This window comes from Toxotes jaculatrix, chromosome 5, assembly GCF_017976425.1.
Source record: "Toxotes jaculatrix isolate fToxJac2 chromosome 5, fToxJac2.pri, whole genome shotgun sequence".
Taxonomy (NCBI): domain Eukaryota; kingdom Metazoa; phylum Chordata; class Actinopteri; family Toxotidae; genus Toxotes; species Toxotes jaculatrix.
The window spans coordinates 14,217,659-14,240,918 of NC_054398.1; the positions used below are offsets into that span (position 1 = coordinate 14,217,659).

The window sequence follows — 23,260 nt, forward strand, 5'->3', positions numbered from 1 at the left end:
GATTATGAAGCGTTTATTTGGAGTCTTACTAATTAATGTGTTAATGGTTAATAAATGATTTATTATCTCTTAGTAGAACAGTTATATGTCATTTACAGGAACTTAACCCGTTATAACCATTCTATGACCACTTATCTCCTGGAAAAGGGTCACAGAGCATCTGGACAAAAATCACTTTATTAACTTAACATTTACAACCACAGCCTAGATAGTGTTGTAAGCCTTTATTTACATTTTAAACTTCAGGACTTACAATCAGAAAAATAATGAAACTCACTTGCATGTGTTTACCATGGATGTGCCTGGGCTTTAAAACATTTAACAGAACACTGCTACAAATTTCCACCAGAAAAGGGGGTTTTCTTTTGTCATGGGAGACATTTTGACATGTCTTTGGAAATTCACAGGTGTAATAACAGTAATAATACTATTTTCAGAGGCCTGGTATTGTGTATGATGGCTCACTGGCATGGCTTACAGGGACAGTTGATGGAACTGAGCCATTGTTAATGAAATTTGTTTCACCCACCATGTGTTATTCAGACAGAATAATTAAAATCACCTGTGTGGGTTTACTGTGGACATTCAGGGCCCTTAAATTACCTACACACCCATGGGCCACCCCTGCAGATGTTTTCTCCTAATTTCAATGATTAGATCTCTTCTCAGGACTGAGTGGACATGTACAGCCTGTGTGTGATTGACATCCTTCTGACTTTCTTCTTAGATTTGCTGTCACCTGTCAGAGCAGCATTTTTTTGAACACATAATACAGGGGGGTTAGTGGTTATACATACATATATATATATATATATATGAATGACAGGTTGGCTTGTTTATGTTTGGGAGATTGTGACACTGATTGTGAATGTTTGTCTTTGAAGATGTGTGATGAGATGTTATTCTCTCCCTCTCTGTCGTCGTCCTTTTTTCCAGATGATCCGTGAGGTTTTCACCTGAGAGTGTTGATCCATACGCGTTCCCATTGTGAGTGTGTGTTTATGTGTGTGAAATAATTTTGGCGCTGCTTAGTCATGTGTTTGTCCATGTGGCACCACCAAAGCAGTGTTATTGCGTGAGATATCTCCAGTAAGTGTGTTTTCCACAAGAATTGTTTGGGTTGGCGCGGATACAGATACGCATGTGTAGACTAATCACTCAGCCAGGCGATCAGTGGGCATATCCTGGTATTGTCCTGCTGAATCTGTTTGATGGTGTCAGTCTACGGGCACCGAGTTGTGGACAGAATGATATTCTCCCCTTCTTGACTTAACCTGGCGATGGGGAGGGACCTTTAGGGAAAGCCAGCGATAGCTGGGCGTGGGTGTGTTATTTGCTATAAAATAGAGGTTCCAGTGTGGTTGAGTGTCTGTGTGTGTGACAAAGTGTTTGACCCTGTTCCCAGTTAAACCTATGTTTGACACGGACCATCACATTATATCATCATGACCTGACTTTAAGGTCTGAACGTGCAACATTTGGATCTTCTGATTTTGGATTTTGTGCCTTTTCTTTGCAACTCTGTGAATTAACTGAGTCTGGAGCCATGGAGGTAGGACTGACTGGAGCTTGGAGAACTGAAAAAAAGGGGTTTATGAGACAGGCTAAGCACTCTAACACAGAATAATGCAATTTTTATATATTACAGGATGATGTTGGTGTTGGTTTAAATGATGGTGATAATGGAGAGCATTTTTATGTGTGTGTTTCAGGTGTGTATGAGGAGGTATTTGCGAGAAATATGGGTTCTCCTGCATCTGACAGGTGAGTGTCACTCCAGAGGATTCCTTTTGAACTTTGCGCTTAAAAGTAAAACTGTTATAGACTATTAATATGTGAAATATTTTGTAGAAGATCTCTCTCCTCTAGTGCTATTTCCATAGTCAGTTATATATGGGCATATTCTGTGTGTGTCCAGCTTGTGTGGTAGGTATGTCAGGGAGATGCAGTCTGTTTGGACGACACCACGTTCACACATTTGATGGAGTTTTGTACGAGTTTCCTGGAGACTGCAGCTACCTACTGGCTGGGGACTGCAACCATCGCTCCTTCACACTTCTGGGTGAGTCATACTCAGGCAGTTCAATAAAGAAATAAACATGGTGTCTGATGCTCACTCTGTGCAGTTCAGTGTGTGCATGGTTTTGATATTCACTGTGATACGTGCTCTTAAGCAGTGGATGTACTCAGCAATATATTAGACCATCAAAACAGTTTGCTTACTTACCTCACTTTTAATTTTATGCAGACCCAGAGCACAGGCTTGTTTGTATCAGGCTGGTTTGATTTAGCAATGTTATTATGTTATCAATAAAAATGTGTTGTGGATATGCAGGTGATTTTGTCAATGGCAAAAGAACAGGAGTCACTTTGTTTCTGGGAGATGCCTTTGAGTTGCACCTGTCTGTAGATGGCCGGCTCACACAAGGAGAAAAAAGGTAGAGCATTACGAGGATATTTAAGTAAAAAAACATCAGTTATGTGTGTATTCATGTTGATTTATTGCAGAAAAAAATCACCCCGTGGTTTGATGATTGATGTGTATCTCCTTCTCTGTAGACTGTCTCTGCCCTATGCATCTCATGCTGTGTTTGTGGGCTCTGAGCTGGGCTTTTATAAGCTCTGGAGTGAGGAGTTTGGCTTCACCGTTACCATCGATAATTCAGCCAACATTGCCTTGACACTGACCAAGCACCATGCCAACCGCACCTGTGGCCTCTGTGGAAACTTCAACACTGTATCAGCTGATGAATACACCGCTCAAGAGGGTAGGCGCATGTGGGGAAACGGGTAGAGTCAAAAGTCTGTGATTGTGCGTATGGGGAATATGTGGATGTTTGAGAGTGAAGAGAAACTAGGGAGGGTCCATTATTCCTGGAATTTAGGAAATGATTTGGGTCACCAGCGGTCAGCAACAGGAAGAGTAGCAGAGTAGCAACTTAGTACAGGAAAAGATAACAAGGTAAAAGAAAGCAAGAGAAACAGTGGTGGTAGGATGAGATTAAGGGGAAATCTGTCAACTCGTTCGTGTGTTTGCACTTCACTTAAAAGTCTGAGGCAAGTGACTGCCTTAAAAACTTTAAGTAATCGATAATGTAGAAACTGCTAGATGTGAGTGAAATTGACTTGAATGCTAATCAACTATAAAACTCAGCATTTTAAGTTACAACGATTTGATGACAATAGATTTTCCAGTTTCACTGAATGTTCTTTATCACTCAAATGAATACTTATAATGAGAAAACTCAAAGTGTCCTGTTCACTACTGAACACACATTTAAGCAAACATTTATTAAACTTAAACTAACTTACATAACTTAGAGTACATCTCATACTTACAACCACATCAAAAATATATCCACCTTTGCCAGTGGAACTTCTCTTCTTAAAGCTGCTCATTAGGATCAGACAGAAAGCACAAAATTCAAAACAAGCCAGGTTTCAAAAAGCAAGGTGGCTAAAGTAAAGTCAAACACAATTTTAAAGTAAAATTTACTTAAATTGTTTAGATAGAAAAAAATTCCAGGCTAAGAGTGTGTATCTGTGTGTGTATTTTCAGGATTCCTAACGGAGGACAGTTATGACTTTGCAAATTCGTGGGCTGTGAAGGGGGCCGATCAGTCTTGTCGACGTGTCTCAAATCCCAGCCAGTCCTGTAACAACACCAAAGAGACTCCAGAGGTGAGAGGACAATTCACTCACATGCACATGCGTGTACACGTACATGTGTAGGTAGGTGATAGTGAAAAATTTGGACTTACAGTCGTATGTAATAGTAGTATGTCATGAGGTGCTGTGGTTGACCCAACAGTTAAGGTGCTAAAATTGAACCACAACATCCTCAGTGTAACTGAGCGCCTCTGTTGCTTGTCATTACCTGCCTACCTCTCCCTTCATTTCCTGTCATCTCACTACATTCAGCTATATAATAAATGCACGAAATTCCCCAAACGTCTCCTAATTTCAATTTACTACAAGAATTGTTTTTTTCATGGTGGGAATGGGCTAGTATATACAGAATACAGCATATGAGCCAAGAGACCATTGTACTCCACTGGGGAAGAAACCCCAGTGTCCTTGAAAGTGAACAGCTGGTATGTCAACGGATCTGACAGGTGTGGGTGCAGTTATGTAATGTGTATATTGTAGCTGTTGTGTGTGGGCTGATGTGAAAAGATCGCCCAGTTTCAGCAAGAACATTTTGTACCACAACAACACCCCCCATCCTACCGAGAGAGCAGTAAAAACTACATGTTAGTGTGAAACCCCTAGCTGACATCTGCATCTCCTTCACTTCAACCAAAAGTGTGTGTCACTGTCAACTAACTATAGAAGAGGAAATAAGTGTTTTTTCAGTGTGTAACAGTGTGTAAGGCTTCATGCAAGAAAGTCTGACTGAGTGATAATATTAATTTAATAGCTAAAATATCTTCCTGGACGTATTTTAGTATTTTGTTTTATAACAAAATAAACAGTTCTTTTAGTTTTTGTTTCAAAAACCTATAACCCTATAACACATGGTGTGTATGTGTGTGTGTGTGTGTGTGTGTGTGTGTGTGTGTGTGTGTGTGTGTGTGTGTGTGTGTGTGTGTGTGTGTGTGTAGATTCTGTCCAGATGCAGTGTGTTGCAGACCTCCAGTGTTTTCCAGCATTGTGCCCACCTGGTCTCTCCCGACGCGTTCCTGTTGCTGTGTCAGGAGGAGGCATGTCACTGTGGCCTGAAGGATGGGGAAGACTGCTACTGTCCAATCCTGTTGGAGTATGCCCGCACATGCCACGCCCACGGGATACTTCTACGGGGTTGGCTGGAGGAGAGCCAGTGCTGTAAGTTTATTTTGTAAAAGGTGATAGTGAGCTATAAAGTTACACTAGAGCTCTAAATATGTGTTTTTGTGATGTACAGTCCCCAAGTGTCCAATTGGGATGCAGTACAGTGAATGCACCAAGTCCTGCTCTACAACCTGCCATAGTCTCAACATCCAGGAGGTCTGCAAGGAGGAGTGTGTGGACGGCTGCACATGCCCTGGTAACCTACCACTCAGTAAATTTCTCTCTTTATCTCTCTGTTGCTAGTAGCCATAACGTGGTGTGTATCTGTGTTTCAGTTGGGAAAGTTCTGGACGGTAATCGCTGTGTGGAGGTATCTCAGTGTTCTTGTGTCCACATGGGACGACATTTCCCTCCAGGATCCACCATCTCTCAGGACTGCAACACTTGGTGAGAAGACATTATGCATGCCCAAATATACTTAAATACATTCACAGGAATATTTCCTAATTGTTTCTAAATTGTCTCTGTCCTGCAGTGTGTGTCGTCACGGTTCTTGGGAATGCACCAATGAAGGTTGCCCCGGTGAGAAAGATGTGCAGCAGAAGGCAATCTAGTCAATGAAATAAAGTCCTGGGTTGCTAATAGTTTGCATTTATTATCTGTGTTGTGTGTAGGTGAGTGCTTGGTGGTGGGTCAGTCTCATTTCAAGACCTTTGACAATAAGTTCTTCACCTACACTGGCCACTGTCAGTATCTGCTGGCAAGAGACTGCACAGACAGCGGGTTTTCTGTCATTATCGAGAACGTACAGGTAATTAACATTTTGCTAACAGTCGTGCTGTTTCGGGATTTGTTCTTCTCTTTACACAAATTACATACACCCATGCATTTTTTCCATCACTTTGCTGCTACTAGCTGCTTGTCATCCACAGTATTTTCATTGTTGATATTCTGTTTCAGTGTGCAGACGATCAGGATGCTGTGTGCACACGCTCAGTGACGCTCAGCCTGCCCTCTCTGGAGGACATGACAGTGAAGCTGAAGCATGGAGGAGTTGTCTCTGTCAACAGCATGGACATCCAGACCCCAATGCATCATGGTATGCCAGTTTGGTAGATGCGTGGGTAGGAGTTGCTGTCATGACTAGCCCCTAAGGGGGGTATTTTCGGAATACAGGAACAAAAGGGAAATTATTATTTCCCTTTTTTAATTTGAAATCATGGTCCTTGTGTATCTTGTCTTGTTCTACTTCCTGTCTTTGTCTTGTTTCCCGCCTTTGTGATTGTCTGCCCCGCCCTAATTGGTTTCACCTGTTGCCCATTGCCTTGTGTATTTAAGTCTCGTCGTTTCCCTTTGTTCTTGTCATTTCGTTTTTTTCTCATGTCTTTTGCCTTATGTCTTTTGCCTTGTCTCTTGTTTCCTATCTTGCCTCTCGTCTTTGTATCCTCAGTCAGGTTGTGTATTTATTTGTTACTTTGTTTCTTGTTAGGTTTTAGCTCCTTGTTCTGTGATTTTGTGTTCCCGTTTTGTATTTTTGTTTTTGTGACTTTTTCCCCTTTATGGGCGATCCTTATTTTGCTACTTTGTTAGAATAAAAACTATTATTTTTGATTTCGTCTGTGGGGTTGTGCATTTGGGTCCAAGTCCTTGCTCAAGTTGTGACAGATGCATTTCATATTCCCTCTTAGCATATTGTACAGGGAACTGTACTTGGAACTGGAAATATCATAATTTGAACAGTTAAACACTTGGGCCTGAAGCTATAACAAAAAATGTTTTCAATCTGAGGACATTCAGCATGTCTACAGCGAATAAAAATCTGTCCATTTTAATGTCCATGCTAATTAGCGGAAATTTTATTGTCATTTATGATAAAGTTGTTTTGAATTCAATTAGTTGCTTCCTCGTGTGTGCAATTTTACAGGCCATCTGCATATCCAGAGATCTGTCCAGTCTTCTGTATGTGTGAAGTTTGGAGATGACCTTCGTCTTGACTGGGATGGGCGAGGCCGGGTCCTCCTAAAGGTTGAGTATGCTCAACAATTTAATGATTTGCTTTTGGTAATGATATATGTGCACTGACTTTTTCCTGCCATCCCAGCTGGGACCACGATGGGCAGGGAAGACCTGTGGTCTCTGTGGAAACTTCAATGGTAACCAAGGTGATGATTTCCTGTCTGGTTCTGGACTGGTTGAGGCCGGTCCTCAAGCATTTGGCCAGTCCTGGAGGATCAACGGAGACTGCGAATCCACCCACAAACATGAGATTGATCCATGTGCCACAAACCCCAAAAGAGGTACAGTATACACACTCACACAGACACACATCACCCAAAAACAACTAAACTCCAACCTCTAATCCTCCTACGCCTTTCAGTGCGTTTTGCAGAAGAGGCATGTGCGGTGATGATGTTCGACGTGTTCAGTCCGTGCCACTTTCTGGTGAACCCGGGTCCTTTCCAGCGATTCTGTCGTTATGATGTTTGTGCGTGTGTGGACGGTGAGGAGTGCCTCTGCTCTGCTCTGTCTGCCTATGCAGCTGCCTGTGCTGCCAGAGGAGTGCTGCTCAGCTGGAGGTCTCCCTCACTCTGTGGTAACTCTCACACTGATCTAATTTATAGCTTATCATTCATATACACATAAACTAGTAAATATATTTCATTCCATTTTTAAACCAAAAACAGCCTTGGAGAGAATTTGCAGAAGTCAATAATAATCTGGGTAATCCGTAACTTTGGCTAGGTGAAGATCAGGACATCAGCTCCACACAAAAATCTATCTGAATATTTGTGTCAAGCAACAAAAGTCTATCATAAAGGATGGTTTAAGCATTTTTGTACCCAAAAAAGGTGGTTACACAATTATTAACAGATAAAAACAGAGCTCAACTGAGAGCAGAAGACTAATCAGGGGAGGGCCTGATTTGATTTTTTTTTTTTCCAGAGATGGAGTGCCCCAAAGGCCAAGTGTATGAGGCCTGTGGGAGTGTGTGTGACCGGACGTGCCGTGCTCTATCTGGGGCTGAGGCAGGCTGTGAGGGGGAGAGGATGTGTGAGGAGGGCTGCTTTTGTCCCCCTGGAAAGTACCTGAGCGACACTGGAGAATGTGTGACAGCTGACATGTGCACCTGCCTGCATGACGGACAGCTCTATCAGCCTAATGATGTCTACGCAGATCACAACAGCATCTGGTCAGTGACTGTGTATTTGTATATTCAGAAACGAATCTAATTATATTATTATATTAATTATAATTTTTTGTGTGTTTTTTGTCCTTTATTGTGGGTGTAGCTACTGTGAGAATGGCTCCATGCGCTGTAGCTCCACTGAAATGAGTACTTTGCTGTCTGACCTTTTCTACGATGATGACCTGGCACCATCCAGAGGTACAATTGCAAATATTTTAGAAGAGTTACCAAACCTCTCTTTTTTTCCACTGTTGAATGTCCATGTGTTTAATGACTGTAGTTTGCTGTCCATGTCATAGCTTTCATTTGACCGACTGTAAGACTTGCTCTTATATTCAGCGAACAACTGGGTCAATGTGTCTTTAGTCTGATCACCTAAAAAGTTTAATTTAAATTTATTGTTTCTTGTGAGCCCTAAATAGGTTTAGCATTTTAAGAATTGATCACAAACTTTATCTAATTCAACCACATTATGATGTTTTTCTGTATGCAGAGCGGCGGTCGGCCCAGTGCCCTCCTCCATTAATTCGTACAGAGTGTAATGCCGGAGAAAAAGGCCTGGAGTGTGCCAGGACCTGCCAGAATCTGGATTTGCCCTGTGTCAGCCTCGCCTGCATACCTGGCTGCCTTTGTCCCCCTGGCACAGTAAGTGACATGTTATCTTTGTGCGTGTGTGTTGTATTTAAGGCACCAAACATCTAAAATAGAGCATACTGATTGATTAGTGGATTGATTTCAGGTACGTCACCGCAGAGACTGCATTGCACCGGAGCAGTGTCCCTGTTACCATAACAACAGGCCGTATACATCAGGGCAGACCATCTCTGTGGACTGCAACACCTGGTAAAATGATGGCTCTCAGTTGTGTTTATGACAAGTAGTACCTGCACGGTGGTTGCTTAACAGAGGTTCGGTTTTGCAGTGTGTGTGAGAACAGAAAGTGGCGCTGCACAGAGAAGTTGTGTGATGGGGTCTGCCGTACTGTGGGAGAAGGGCATTACATCACTTTTGATGGCCTCAAGTATTCCTTCCCTGGCCTCTGCCAATATGTCCTGGTCCAGGTAAGAGACAGAGAGATCAGCAAAGACCTTCAGGGTGGATTGAACAGTTTGCCGCTGTCATTTACTACTTTTCTATTTTCACTGTCAATAGGATATGTGCAACGGAGAAGAGGGTTCATTCAGAGTGCTGGTGGAGAATGAGGCCTGTGGAATTGTGGGACATCGCTGTGCAAAAGCTATCACAATCTACTACGAGGGAGGGCTGATTGTAATGCAACATGGAGAGGTAACCCGCTTAGAGACACACTCATTCGCATACCAACTCACATACACACATGTAGTTATCACTCATAATGCGGGGATAAATTGCGTAGTAACTTTTGCTATACATTTAGATGTAAATAAATAATTTTCAGTTGTTTTAGTTTGTAAAGCAGCAAACTTCAGTCATAACCAAAGGTCTATCTCTGTCTCAGATGTCTGACACTGTCATCTGCCTTACTCAGACTATCTGAAGAAGAATTTACTAAGCCTTGTAACCAAACTCTTAAGACTTGACATGTAAGTACACTGTTTTTCCTCTCTTAAGGTGAAGATGAAGAGGCCGGTGTTGCAGGGCTCACAGGTGGAGATTGTACGATCTGGTCAGTTTTACACCCTGCTGCTGGGGAAACACATTTCCCTCAGCTGGGACAAGGGAACCCGTCTCCTGGTCCACATCTCAGCCACGTACAGGGTACTGATATATCATAACCCTACTTTTGCGGTGGTTGAACTTTTTTTTTATTCCCATTATTTTGTATTAAACATGTCCCTTTTTGTTATATTCATTTTATTGTGTTTAGGGCCGCGTGTGTGGTTTGTGTGGTAACTTTGATGGAAATGTCAACAACGACTTGTTGAGCAGTAACAACCAGCTGGAGGTGGACTACTCCCACTTTGGGAACTCGTGGAAGGTCGTTCCCAGCTGTGCCGATGTCACACAGGTAAAGTCTTAGACCTTAGGTCTAAGGCCACTCAAATTATGAAGTAACACGTTTTCTCTCTGGCCTTGGTTTCATGTTATTAATATTCATTTTGACATTTCTGCTGCCACCAGAATACAGTGGAGGTGTATGGAATTTTGTTTATGCTGCTTTAAAATTAGATTTTTCTTTTTTTAAATGCTGAACAGCGAAATTTCTTTCCAGACACAATGTCCTTGTTACTTTTGATAATCAACAAAGTTATCTTTAAAAACTGTTTTCTACTTTGTCCATTGTAGTTTTACATGTTTTAGGCAATTAACAAGAAATTGCAGCATTTTTCAATGACAGTGGTCATTACACTTAATTTACCTTCTTATTATAGTCTGTCAGTAATCAAAAAGTCATACAGGCTTGAATATAAAATGATTAAATGTGCAAAACAGTGCCATTGTTAAGGCAGTGGTTAGGTTGAAGTATGGGGAATGTGGTTATGTGACTTGACTGAGGTTTGAGGCTGGTGTCTGCTACAAATGCTGAAGCTTGTCTTTGAGCTGCAATTTAGGGTTTATGTTTCATAAATATGCCATACTGACAAAAGCTGCCTGGAAGATTTGAAATCCATCTTAACATTTTATTTGTGCTTTGTGAAACGGTTTCCGATCATGTGAACTATGCAAGATTTGTATTTGATGTTCTGAAACATGCAGTACAAGATATTGTAGAGATCTTGAACAAAGAGATAAACACTTTCACACTAAATTTGTGTGTTTTTGTCTCTATAGATACCCTCTTCTTGCAGTGACAATATTGTCAAGTTAGTGACAGTGGAGCAGTCATGTCGTGTGATCACTAGTCCCCTCTTTAGAGAATGCAACAGCCAGGTGAGTTTTACCACAGACACACCAGATATCCCAAGGCACCACATTCATTGTTCGTGCACTTCATCCTTTCTTTACCTTTTCCCACGTGTCTCTAGGTGGATGCAGAGCCATACATGGAGATGTGTGTGGAGGCGGCGTGCTCTTGTCCGTCAGTGGGCGACTGTGCGTGTTTCTGTGACGTCATCGCGGCCTACGCTCAAGCTTGTTCAGAGAGGGGCGTATTTGTCAGCTGGAGATCTAATGATCTTTGCTGTGAGTGTGAAGAATTTCTCAGTGATCCGTTCCGGCATATGTCATTTTCGTCATGTTGTTTCCTGGATGAAATGTGATTTGTTGTCATGAACAGCAGACATCTCACCTCTGAGGGTTTGGAAACATGTCATGGCTTCTCAACCATGACCGTGTCTTCTAAGCTATCAAAATCGATTGGCCAGAAAACTTTAAATAATAATAATATGAATTTAAAAAATTCTGTCTGAAGCCCAAGTCATCTCCCATGAAGCTCTGCTCCTTTCTTAGAACACTTGTATTCAACATAACATGCCATAATCACACTCTGCCAACACCACCACTTTTTAGTTCTGCTATTGTCGGCCCACATGACAGCTTTCGTGTGATCAACCAAAGTTAACACTTCTGTAGTTCTGTTATCTGAATGGGAAGTTACCCTGAATTTTCATTGTTTTTCTTTCAAGGTTTTAGTTCCAGTAAAAAGTTTTTCACTCAAATGAGGATATCCCTGTTATCTATGTTCTGATATCAGATGTGATGTTCTGAATATTTATCTGGACGTAAGAGACATATGTAGTTAGGACAGGTCAAGTGCAGACGCCAGATTTTTTTCAGACCCTCAATAAGAGGATTTTTAACCTAAACTGAACTCTTTGCTTCCTTAGCCATGAGCTGTGAGGAGCTGAACCCCAGGATCCCAGGTGTAGGAGAGGAGTTATGCCAGTGGAGGTATAATACTTGTGGCCCTGCTTGTCCAGTCACCTGCCAGCACCCAGATCCACTCCACTGTTCGCTCACATGTGTGGAAGGATGTCATGCTTACTGCCCACCAGGTGCCAAAAATAGTCACTCGACATACAACACTCACAAAAGCGTAATATTGGTGCATGCAGTGTCTACAGTGTGTATATATAATTGGATACAGTCTTATCCAAAGTCATTTTTCTCAGGCCAACTACTGGATGAGGTGGCCATGCGTTGTGTAGATCCTTCTCAGTGTCAAGTGTGTATCCATGACGGTCAGAGAATCTCCCACGGCAACAAGGTCATCCTGAACCATGATGACCCAGACCACTGCAAGATATGGTAATACTGCATTAAAAACACTCAATTACAAATCTGGATATTCTGGATTTTTACTTAATGCTTTGTAATTTCATTCATTGCACATTTTAAGATGTGTTGTTTCTCTCCTCTGAAGTCACTGTGACAACAACACCCTCAGCTGTGAAGTTTGTTCCTCCTCCACCATATTCACTACTCCCACACCGACACCCTCCTATGCCAGCTTCACAACCCTGCCTTTCACCACCTTAATGCCAGAGGGCACCTGTGACCGCGCCATGGATCTGGCATTCTTATTGGATGGTTCAGAAGAGCTGACCGAAGACGAATTTCAGGCAACCAAAGAGTTTATACTGGGAGTGGTTGAACGATTTCGCATGGGCTCGGCTCACACTCGAGCCACAGTGTTGCTTTACCACTCTGGAGTGAAAACATATGACCTCCAGGTATATACATTTAAAATTGTACACACAGCAAAGTGTATCATCATGCACACATGCAGTATTTAGTGCTGAATTAGGTTTTCTGTATGTATAATATGTCACTGATCCTAAGTAGCTCAGAAATAAAGTGCTTTGCTGACTTTGCTGAAATTAATGACATGGTAAAGGTCTACTTCTGGTTGTTTGATCTTCCTATTTCTCTTTCTTTCATTCGTGCCTGCAGGTTCAGAAGTGGCTATTTAAGAAGACTGTGCGTGAGCTGCATTACACAGGGGGAGATGCAGCCTTCTTGGATGAGGCCGTCAAGTATCTGGCTATCAACATCTACGATAAGAACAAGCGTGAGCATGCTGGCCGTGTCGCCATCATCTTGACTGCCAGCCCCAACCCTCGTCCCGTCCGCGCCCTAGTCAAGATGCTGCGTAAAAAAGCCATCACCACCCTGACAGTGGCATTGGGTCCTGGGATAAACATGGGGCAGATTAATGACATCACCAAAGCCAACCCAGAAAACAGGGCCTATGTGCTTAGCAGCACAGCTGAGCTTCCTGATCGTCTGTTAGACCTGACTGATTACCTCTGCACATTGGGGATGGAGCCTGAGGTACCAAAAGTACCAGCACCACAGGCTACTCTAGGTAAAGCTCGCCAGAGCACGACCACAACTACCCCTACTCCTAGTCTGGAGCCAAACCCCACACAACACCGCCCCAACACCCCTGCATCCACCACACTCTCTGGCCTGTCTCCCATCACCACATCACCATCTTCCATTTCACCAGTCAAAGATGTGACATTCATACTGGAGGGCTCTGATTCAGTTGGCGAGATCAACTTTAACAAGTCGCTCCTCTTCCTGGAGGAAGTTATCACAAAGCTGACAGAAGAGAAGGAGTTCATTCGCATTACTGTCATCCAGTACTCCGTAACGGTCACTGTGGAAATCAGTCGGTGGGAGTTGAGGCAACAGAGGACCCTGCTGCTGCAACGACTGAGAGAGATTCGCTGGAAAGGTGGAAGTAAGACGAACACAGGCGCAGCTGTCACTACAACCTTCCAGGAAATTGTGACCGTCCAGCCTTCTCGCGGCCCCACCCCTCCTCAGCTCGTCTTCCTTGTGACAGAAAACCCGCCTACTGACACGGTGACACGCCCACCATCCACCAGCACCTACACACAAGTGTATCCTATCGGAGTTGGACCAAAAGTGCGTGAGATTGACTTTTTGCCATTCAGCTCCCCTCAGCGTCCACTGATGGTGGATGACTACAACCATCTGACGACCCTCGTCCACCGTGTAGTCAATATCACACGCACCACAGTCAGGCCCCTCTCTCCGACACTGCCACCCCTGGTCCTCCCAACATTGCCACCCTCAGGTACCAAAGGCAGACACACTTGTTTTACTTATTCAGTTTACAAGAAGTCCTTAGCCATTATTCATCTGCGAATATGTCTTTGCACAGTGCCGTGTAAGAAGCCTGTGGATGTGTTGTTCCTGTTGAAGGCTGGAGACCGGTTTGAGGACATGAAGACATTTGTTAAGGCTTTTGTCAGGGATGCTGACATAGGTAGGTGTGACCCAACACATAAACTCACCACTAAAGTTTTAATGTATTTTGTTGTGTGCACTAAATTTTACTGAGTAGTGTTGTTATTTGTTCCACCTTTGTCTGTCTTTCACAATGAGCATATATTTGAGCACTTATTTATCTGAAATTCTGGGGACAGAGAACAATAGAAACTGCTACACTGAGATTTTAATAGTTGCCTGGAGCTGTCATTTTTGCCACTACATATAAGCTGTAAGAACAATGTCTTTAGATTTAACAGGAATTTGGAAAATTATTAAGTGCTGTGTGCTCGCCCACTGTCTTCTGGTCATTAATGCGGCCAGCAGGAATCCATTGATGGACACACACTTGAGAATTGGTATTTTGTATAAAACAGTATGTGCTTCCTCCTCTGCTTCATGTCGGTGACTGAACTCTGTCAATGTGTGCAGGGCCGAATGCCACTCAGGTGAGTGTGGTTCAGTATGGAGACACTAACACGGCAGAGTTCACCTGGAGGGATGAACAGAGCAAATCACACCTCCTGAACCTGGCTGAGAGCATACCAAGCAGGCCCACTGCTGCCCCCGCACTAGGTAGTGGACTCACATGCACACGCACACGCGCACACATTAAAGCAGATAAACTTTCATTCATAGCCTCACTGTTCCATCTGTCTGCAGGATCTGCACTACGATTTGCTGTGCAGACGTCTATCTTGCCAGCCAGTGGCGGAAGGGTGGGTGTACCCAAGGCTGTGGTGATGCTGGTCACCGACAAATCAGCTGATGATGTCGGAGAGGCAGTTAATGAAGCACTGGCGGCAGGTAATTAAGCCACCATTTAAAAAGATTTACATTGGATGCCTCAGTTCAAAATTCAGTTGGTATGTTTCCGTCCTTTATCTTCCTCCGTCAGAGTTCTAGTTAAGTTTCACTAATAAGAATCTCGTCCCTCAGGTGTGTCCGTGTTCCCCATCGGGGTGGGACCAAGCTACGACAGGACTGAGCTTAGTTTGCTCGGTAGCCATGGCAACCAAGACAACACCCTGCACTTAAACAGCATGGATCAGTTACTGATGTTGCTGACTCTGGACCATGGTTACACAGAGAGGATCTGTAGAGGTGCTTACACGCGCACACACGCGCGCACACACGCACACGCACACACACACACACACACACACACACACACACACACACACTTTAATTTAACCTAACAAAAATAATTAAGCCCCAAAAATTATCCTGCTCTTTTCTTAAAGTTTCAATAAAGAGAGATTATTCCTTTAATAATGACAGTGATGATTATTGATGGCAGTAGTAAAGATGTTATGTGCTCTTTGTTTCTCAGCTGGTCCACCAGGAGTGTGTGTTGATGATAACGGAAATGAGAGAAAAGTGAGTAATGTCCTCCGAGGTTGAATGCCACTTACTGCAATACAGCGACCTTTTGCAGCCATTAGAAAATCCTTCCACTGTATCTCTGTTCATGTGTTTCAGCCTGGTGAGTCATGGCTGCTGGAGGACGGCTGCCACTCTCTTCTGTGCCACCCCGGTGGGGCAGTGACAGTACAGAATCACAAAGTCAGCTGTGACAGATTGGAGCCGCCAGCCTGCAGAAACAACATATCACCGGTCAAAGTCCAGGAGACCTGTGGCTGCCGCTGGGAATGCCCTTGTATGTACATCAAAAGGATCAAATAGCTTCTGAAGTATCTAGCATCACCTACTGTATATCAAGTGCACATAATTTCCCACAAGAGCTGTTAACCATGAATTCTGGAGGCTTTCCATTCCAGTCTATTTATACTGTCTATAAATGGATCACATGATGTCCTGACCCCTGTACAAACACTCTCCTCCTCCTGCCTGGTGTGTTGTGTTGACAGGCATGTGTATGGGCAGCTCCACCAATCATGTGGTGAGGTTTGACGGCTTGGCACTTAGGCTGGATGGGGAGGGCTTGTGCTCCTACACGCTCCTCACTGTCAGCAGAGGCATCGGTGAAGGGTCAGAGGTCAAACTCCACAACGGACCTTGCCAGGACTCAGGGAATTACAATCAGGTCTGCATGACAGCCATAGAAGTGATTCATGGACCACACAAGCTGCTGCTGAAGGATGATATGACGGTAAGCTGTGTGTGAGTGTTGCTGGTCTGGATACCTGTGCTGACATTGAAAGTGATCGTTTTTTGTGAGTCTGTGAAGGTTTATTTACTGTCTGTGTGTTTGTTTGAGGCAGGCAGTGATTGATCGGGAAGTGCTTGCACTGCCGTGGCGGTACGGTGGCCTGGAGCTGGTACGTTATGGAGGAGTGATGCTGCAGCTGAAATCAGACCACGGTTATGTCCTGACTTTCACTCCGCAGAGCAATGAATTCACCATCACACTGCTGAGTTCCTCCACCACCGATGACACAGCTGGGCTCTGCGGTAACAGATACAATACACCCTGCCTCTCTCTTTTATTTGCCTCTGCAACACTTGTGATGTCTGATTGTTCTCGGTTTCTTTCCCCCAGGTGCCTGTGGGGAGGAGAAGGTTAATGTCCTGTCTTTACGTAATGGCAGCTCGACCACCAACCAGCCAGCCTTCATCTCAGACTGGACTGTGGCTGTAGATGGCGGTGTGTGCCTGCCAAAACATAAGGCAGTGTGTGTGTCTGGAGCAGCGATGGGATGTCAGGCCTTACGTTCTGAGGTCTTTGAACCGTGCCATGTGCACATTCCCGTCCAGGTGTTCCTCGCCAAGTGTGAGGAACAGGCATGTGAAGAGTCAGATGTGTGCGAGCTAATATCAGCCTATGCACGCCTCTGCAGAAAGAGAGGTGTGTGTGTCGACTGGAGGAGCCCCCACCTCTGCCGTAAGTGTAAACGTTTCCATTCCCTTGTTGCCATGGACACATTTTTAACACCCATTTCTGAGCCTAAACCTAAACTTTTGCCTCTTTTGTGTTATAGCATTAAAGTGCCCCAGTTCCATGGAGTATGATGCATGTCGGACAGGGTGTGTAGAGGACTGTGCTAGCATACAGACGTTGCCTGGCGACTGGTCGTTTGCAAGGAATAACGAGTCATCATGTATGGACACACCTACTGAGGGCTGTTTCTGTACTGGAGGGATGGTTTTGCATCACGGACAGTGTGTATCACCAGAAGCATGCAGGCAGTGTGTCGACCACCAGGGACACATGTATACGGTGAGACACATGAGAAGACAAGAGACATATGCCTGAATGTGTGATGGAATGATGCGAAGTCTAAATCAACTTCTTCTTGAAAGTGTTCAGCATTAAATTGAGCTGAGAGCACCCTCTAGTGTGTATTTCTAATACTGCAGTAAAAAGGAACACAGTTTACTTTTGTTTTTACAGTATATGCAGAGTTGGGTACCAGATGAGAACCCATGTCAGATTTGCATGTGTTTGGACCAGCAACACATCAACTGCACAGCCCGGCCCTGCAATGACATGAAACGTAAGCGCCCCTTATGTTACTTCTGCTCATGCTCATCCTCATTCTGGTTTTGCCTAACATGAAACCTTTTGCATTATAAGTTTAAACAGAACACTTTTAAAATTAAGTGTCTGTGTGTATATGTGTAGCTCCAGTGTGTGGGCCCTGTGAGATCCTGAGGGAGAAGAGAGAGTCAAAGTGCTGCCCAGAGTATGAGTGTGGTATGTAGAAAAAAACACTATATATCTTTATTATTGCAGTGTTTCTCTTTCCAGATCCAATATTAGCCCCATCAAATAAAAAAGGGATGAACTGCCCTGTTAGTGTTCAATATGTGATGCTTGTGTGAAACCAGGGGCCGATGTATATCTAGAAGAGATCATCAAGGTTTGGTGGAAACTCACAGATGAAACAACAACATTAAACTCATTTTAAGTCAGAGATAATTTATTACAACAAACAAATTAACTTGTTGGAAAGAAATACCTGTACTACCCTCACAGTGAAACAAACATAAAGGTGTGGAGAGCTAAAACCTTTATCATTTCCATTTAAGGAAACACTCACATATGTTGCCCACCTACAACAGACTGTGTCTCACTCTGTGACTTTTCAGTGTGTGATCTGGTGAACTGTGACCTGCCTGATGTGCCCCGCTGTGAGGATGGTCAGACTGTGGTTCTGAAAAACCCCGGAGAATGTCAGCCCATACACCAGTGTGGTAGGCCATTTACTCATTCTCTATGATGTCCAATTTCTGCTTTGCTCCGGCACACACACACACAGACATAAAACAGAGCACACATCCATGTGATCTCTTTGGAGTGTTTCTCTTCATCTCTTTTCTGTCTCAGTCTGCAAAAAGGATGAGTGCGCCCTTCAAGTTCCCCCCACTTGTCCCAGACATCGCCAACTGTCAGTCAAAAAGACAAAGTGCTGTGATGTGTTTGAATGCGCGTGCAGCTGCCAGAACTCCACCCGCACCTGTCCTGTTGGGTTCATCACGTCCTCCTCTACCAACGACTGTGGCTGCACAGAAACTAGCTGCCTGCCAGACAAGGCGAGTCTGTGTGTTTAGATGCAACTTACAAAGCACAAGTTTCCATTTTTGTGCTGTTACACTATAAAGTATAAACTGTCCTGCTTTATTGTTGTCTTCCTAGGTGTGTGTGGTTGGTGGAGTGATTCACCCCGTGGGGAGTCAATGGGAGGAGGGATGTGAGAAGTGCAGCTGCACCCAGCTGCAGGACAAAGAGACATCTCTGCACATTCCCCAGTGTACCCCACCTGTCTGTGATCGGACCTGCCCTCTGGTAAGACACAGGCACACACACCAAAGTTGCATAATGTTTCTACAGTCATTAATTCTTATACATTTATTATATATTTTAGGGCTCGACATACAGTTCGTCAACAGGAGAGTGCTGTGGGAAGTGCTCACCAACCAGCTGTGTGGAGTCAGAAGGAGAGATGAGAGGGGACACACTGATTGGGGGAAACCTCAGACATGTACGTGTGTAGAGGAATCATACATACCCAAATAAAGTGTGCAAGTAACTCTTAGGAATAATTCACTTCCTCTAAGTGTCAAAGACAGTCATTGTAGTTTCCTGCATGGCAAATCTCACTGAAATGATGCTCTAAGCAAGTTATGGCATATATGATTTTTTTCTTTCCACTATTACTCTGTTCCATCCTCCTCTGCAGAGTACAATGTGTTTTTCTAATATTCAACTTTCTCATAATTTCTTCTGAAGTAACAATTGTTTTGCCTAGAATATAGATTTCTGACTGTAAGTAGATAAAATGTTTTTCTCCTCTGGCTGATGTTAATCTCACCCGTGTCTGTTTATAGGTGGGTGAGGTATGGCAGTCTCCACATGATAAATGTGTGTTACATCAGTGTGTGAAAGTGAAAGACGAAGTGTTCATCTCCGCAACTAACGTCAGCTGCTCTGCGATGGACACTCCATCCTGCCCTCTGGGAACTGTGTTACGCTGCGACACCCACGACTGCTGCCCCCACTGCCACTGTGGTAAACACACATGCACATGAAAACACATACCATGTACCATGTGATACAGCAGGTGTGATTTCAAATGCCCAAATCATTAAGCTTACACTCCCAGCCTTCCTTTTAGTCACATGCTGTTTATAGACCAAGTTGCAGTTGCAGTGTCAGTCCAGCAGAGGGCTCTCTCATCTTTAGTGTCTTCTTAGTTATTCTGAATTTATAACCTATAAAGCCTAGGGTTCTCTATACTGTTAATAAATTATTTGTGCTTTTCACTCTACAGCTCCTATGGACGCCTGTGTCCTCAACAACACAGTGATAGGAGTAAGTCATGCAGAAACGCAGTACTTATCATTCTTTATGAGAATACTTTGAACAGTACTTTCAGTGATCCATTTCGATCTGTTTGTGTTTGTGCAGGCGGGGGAGAGACTGATGGTGGATGAGTGTACACATTGTGAGTGTATCGTGGAGGAAGGTGCCGTGAGGAAATACAGACCGTCCTGCAGGACACTCAGCTGTCCCACTTGCCCCACGGTAACCATCATCCCATCATTATATTTTTATCATCACCATCATCATCATCATCATCATCATCATCATCATCATCATGACTAACCAATAAATTCAAATGTCCCTCATTTTCATTCTTCTCCTTTGACCACATTTTCTCCCTGTTCTTTGTTATTTGACCACATAATTTTCCATGATTCACTCTCTTCACACAGATAAATCGGGAATAATTTGTTTGAATAAAATGGTTCAGGCACGTTTATGTCTCTGTATTTATGGTAATGTCCTTCTGATGTCTTCATAAATTGACTAACATGCAGAACTAACCACGATATTTTCAGGGATACACTCTGCAGAAGGAGGAAGGTGCTTGCTGTGGTCACTGTGTTGCCACCGCCTGCATCATGAAAAGCCTGGATGGACAACTAATCAGTCTACAGGTAGGTGCTTTGCAGAAAATACTGTTGTAAGAAAAACTTAATGATGTTAATGAGGTGAATTTTTATATATATTTATCCGGACTTTGGCATTAACACCATAATTTGGAATTCTACAGCATTAAGCCACAACATTAAAAACAGTTATTAAAGTAAACTCAAAAACTAGTTTATTATATAGTATAGTATACTGTGCTGTACTATATTATACTATACTGTACAATACTATATTATATTATACTCTACCATACTATATATATTGTGTTAAACTATCTTATGTCATACTAAAATTAGCTATATTATATTAAGGTCAAGTCCACTATACTGTATAATACTAGACTATACTATTACTCCTTAGACCAATGGGCTACAGTCTCCAAATACAAAAACAGGCATTAGAGTTATAATTTTAAAATTTTGTCTTCATTCATTAGCAGCAGTTATGTGACATACATGCTGTATTTACCTGTGCCCCTCCCCATCCAGGTGAACACCACTAAGGAGGACGGTTGCAACTTTTATACATGTGGTGTGGACAGTAAAGGAGATCTTATCCTGCACACCAGAGTGACCACCTGCCCTCCTTTTAACCGCCAAGCCTGCCTGGATGAGGGGGTATGACCACCGCACAGTGACGTCCACCCATCGCACAAATTTGCCACAAATTTTTTCATTTTTTTTTTCCCCTCTCCTGTTCTGTTTTCAGGGGAAAATCAGCCAGATCGGAACAACGTGCTGTGAGATGTGTAAGTCGAGTTGTGCCTTCTGCAAAACTGGTACACTGTTTTGAAAAATCTAGATGGTCGGATTTTTTTAATGGGAGTATGTGCATATGTGAAGGTACGGAGCCACAGTGTCGGAAGACTCTAGGAACACTTAAGTACATCAGAGTGGATGATTGCCAATCAGAGCACCAGATAGAATTGCACTACTGTGAGGTAAGAAAGCACTCACACACTTACACACATTTAAGGGTGACTAATACCCCCCCCCCCCCCCTTGGATTAGCCTTTAAAGATCAGTGAAACCATAACATTATCCCTCACCATCCCACCCCTTCTGTCTCTCCCTGTGGTTCTGTCCATCTGTCTGTCTGTCAGGGCAAATGTCACAGTAAGTCCATGTACTCCCTGGAGAGGGCCGCTGTGGAGCAGGAGTGTGTGTGCTGTTCTGCTGTGGAGACAGAGCCTCTCAGTGTTCCCGTCCTGTGTGCCAACGGGACTCGTAGCCACCACACTGTCCTGTCTGTCACAGCATGTGACTGTCTGTCCAAACACTGCACCTAGATAGAGTTTATAAATGTAGATCATATGTGTGTATCCAAGTAAAATGTACCCATATAAAACAGCAACATAAATAACAATAAAGCAAACCTCTCAGTTTCTGTAAGCACTACTTTTTTTTTTTGTCTGTGTTTTGTTGCACTCTGAATATTCCTAATGGAAGGTGTGGGTTTGTAGACTGATATTTGTTGTCTAGATGTTTGAGTAGTTAGTTTTCCTGATTTTCACTTTCATCAGGTGCCTCAGATTAGCTATAATAAGCGCTCTGGTAACCTTTTTGTTAATCTGTGGATAATTAACAATATAAAAATAGTATTACCATAATTTGGACTCCTTGTGTGAGATAAGAATTTATTTATTTAATTTCTGCGTCACATGAGGTGCACGCCTGCAGGGGGTAGGCGAGGTTCAGTTTCAAGTCCGGTTACTGTAAGCCCTTACACACACACACACACACACGCGCACACCTCTCTTGCAGCGGTAATATGCAGCACACCTTCCTTCCCTCCCGTATGGAACGGTCAGGGAATTAGCCGCCCTGGGCGCGCGCGTGTTAAGCCAGGGGTTCCGGGAGCGCGCGCGGATTGTCCACCATCTCAGCCCCTCGCTAGCCTGTGCACCTCGAGCGTCTTATCATCCATCTCTGAACTGATCCTCCACGAGCACTGGTGAGTCCGCTTTTTTTTTCACTTTTCTTTAAAGTGAAGTTGAACTTAAAAAAACAAACTTGCGCACTAGACCTTTATCACTTTTGTTGTCTCGCTCATGTTCCCTGTTGTCGCCTTTGGAAACGTCTTTTTCGCACTTTTGCGCTCATTTATTTGAACTCGAGCTGCTTGTGTGTACAATCCTCCATGAACAAAGCTCGACCTTAACCATTGCTTTTATGATTGAAACCCCCCGGAGGCTGCAGCGGTGTATGTTTCAGGGTGCTGAGGCTGTTTTTTGGTGGAGGTTTTTTTTTCCATCCGACCATCTGCGTTCACACAACTGTTGCGCACATGAGCGTTTAATTAAACACATATTTGTCGAATAAGCAGCTCCTGACACCTGTCCGGGGATTAATTAGTCAGAATGCAAATGAATTAGGTTGATGTAGTCCGTGCTTGAAATGGCTTTAAACTTTTTGTTTTTGAAAGCTTACAGACAGGTGATTAAAGTGAAAGTTTGGTGCAAGACTATTTTATTATTCATAAAATGTCAAACTTAACTTGTTTGTGTGTGTTTGTTTGAGTTGTATGCTCCTGTTGTGGCATTAGAAAGGAGCAAGCAGCTGTTAAAATTAGCGATGTGTAATCTGCTGTATTCCAGGAGAGACAGTATTAGACCCTGCTGCCCTCTGCCCCGTTAATGTTAGTGTGAGGGTGCAGCTGACCCTCCAGTCTCTGCTGTTGAGCTGTCAGCAAGCTTACAGGCCTTTAAGCCTCGCGCTGAGACGCACACTTGGACTCATTTG

General features: G+C 43.5%; 1 protein-coding gene across 1 annotated transcript; it reads left to right on the plus strand.

Moving 5' to 3' along the window:
• The first annotated feature begins 1,363 nt into the window (after positions 1-1,363).
• Positions 1,364-21,916, plus strand: vwf (von Willebrand factor). Its single transcript, XM_041037432.1, has 53 exons — positions 1,364-1,552; positions 1,713-1,764; positions 1,919-2,062; positions 2,336-2,438; positions 2,560-2,768; positions 3,560-3,681; positions 4,605-4,824; positions 4,904-5,026; positions 5,106-5,217; positions 5,306-5,352; positions 5,445-5,581; positions 5,731-5,869; positions 6,695-6,795; positions 6,872-7,067; positions 7,148-7,363; positions 7,714-7,960; positions 8,061-8,155; positions 8,451-8,602; positions 8,697-8,800; positions 8,880-9,018; positions 9,110-9,244; positions 9,548-9,694; positions 9,804-9,944; positions 10,709-10,807; positions 10,903-11,059; positions 11,704-11,871; positions 11,989-12,124; positions 12,240-12,549; positions 12,770-13,925; positions 14,013-14,117; positions 14,552-14,695; positions 14,783-14,926; positions 15,059-15,223; positions 15,453-15,499; positions 15,602-15,779; positions 15,991-16,232; positions 16,345-16,534; positions 16,623-16,964; positions 17,062-17,300; positions 17,475-17,577; positions 17,706-17,777; positions 18,173-18,277; positions 18,411-18,616; positions 18,720-18,869; positions 18,949-19,065; positions 19,412-19,592; positions 19,855-19,895; positions 19,992-20,108; positions 20,426-20,524; positions 21,008-21,136; positions 21,228-21,267; positions 21,362-21,459; positions 21,622-21,916. Exons 1-53 carry the CDS (start codon positions 1,547-1,549, stop codon positions 21,805-21,807), a joined length of 8,553 nt encoding a protein of 2,850 aa, XP_040893366.1. The 5' UTR covers positions 1,364-1,546; the 3' UTR covers positions 21,808-21,916.
• The last annotated feature ends 1,344 nt before the right edge of the window (positions 21,917-23,260 follow it).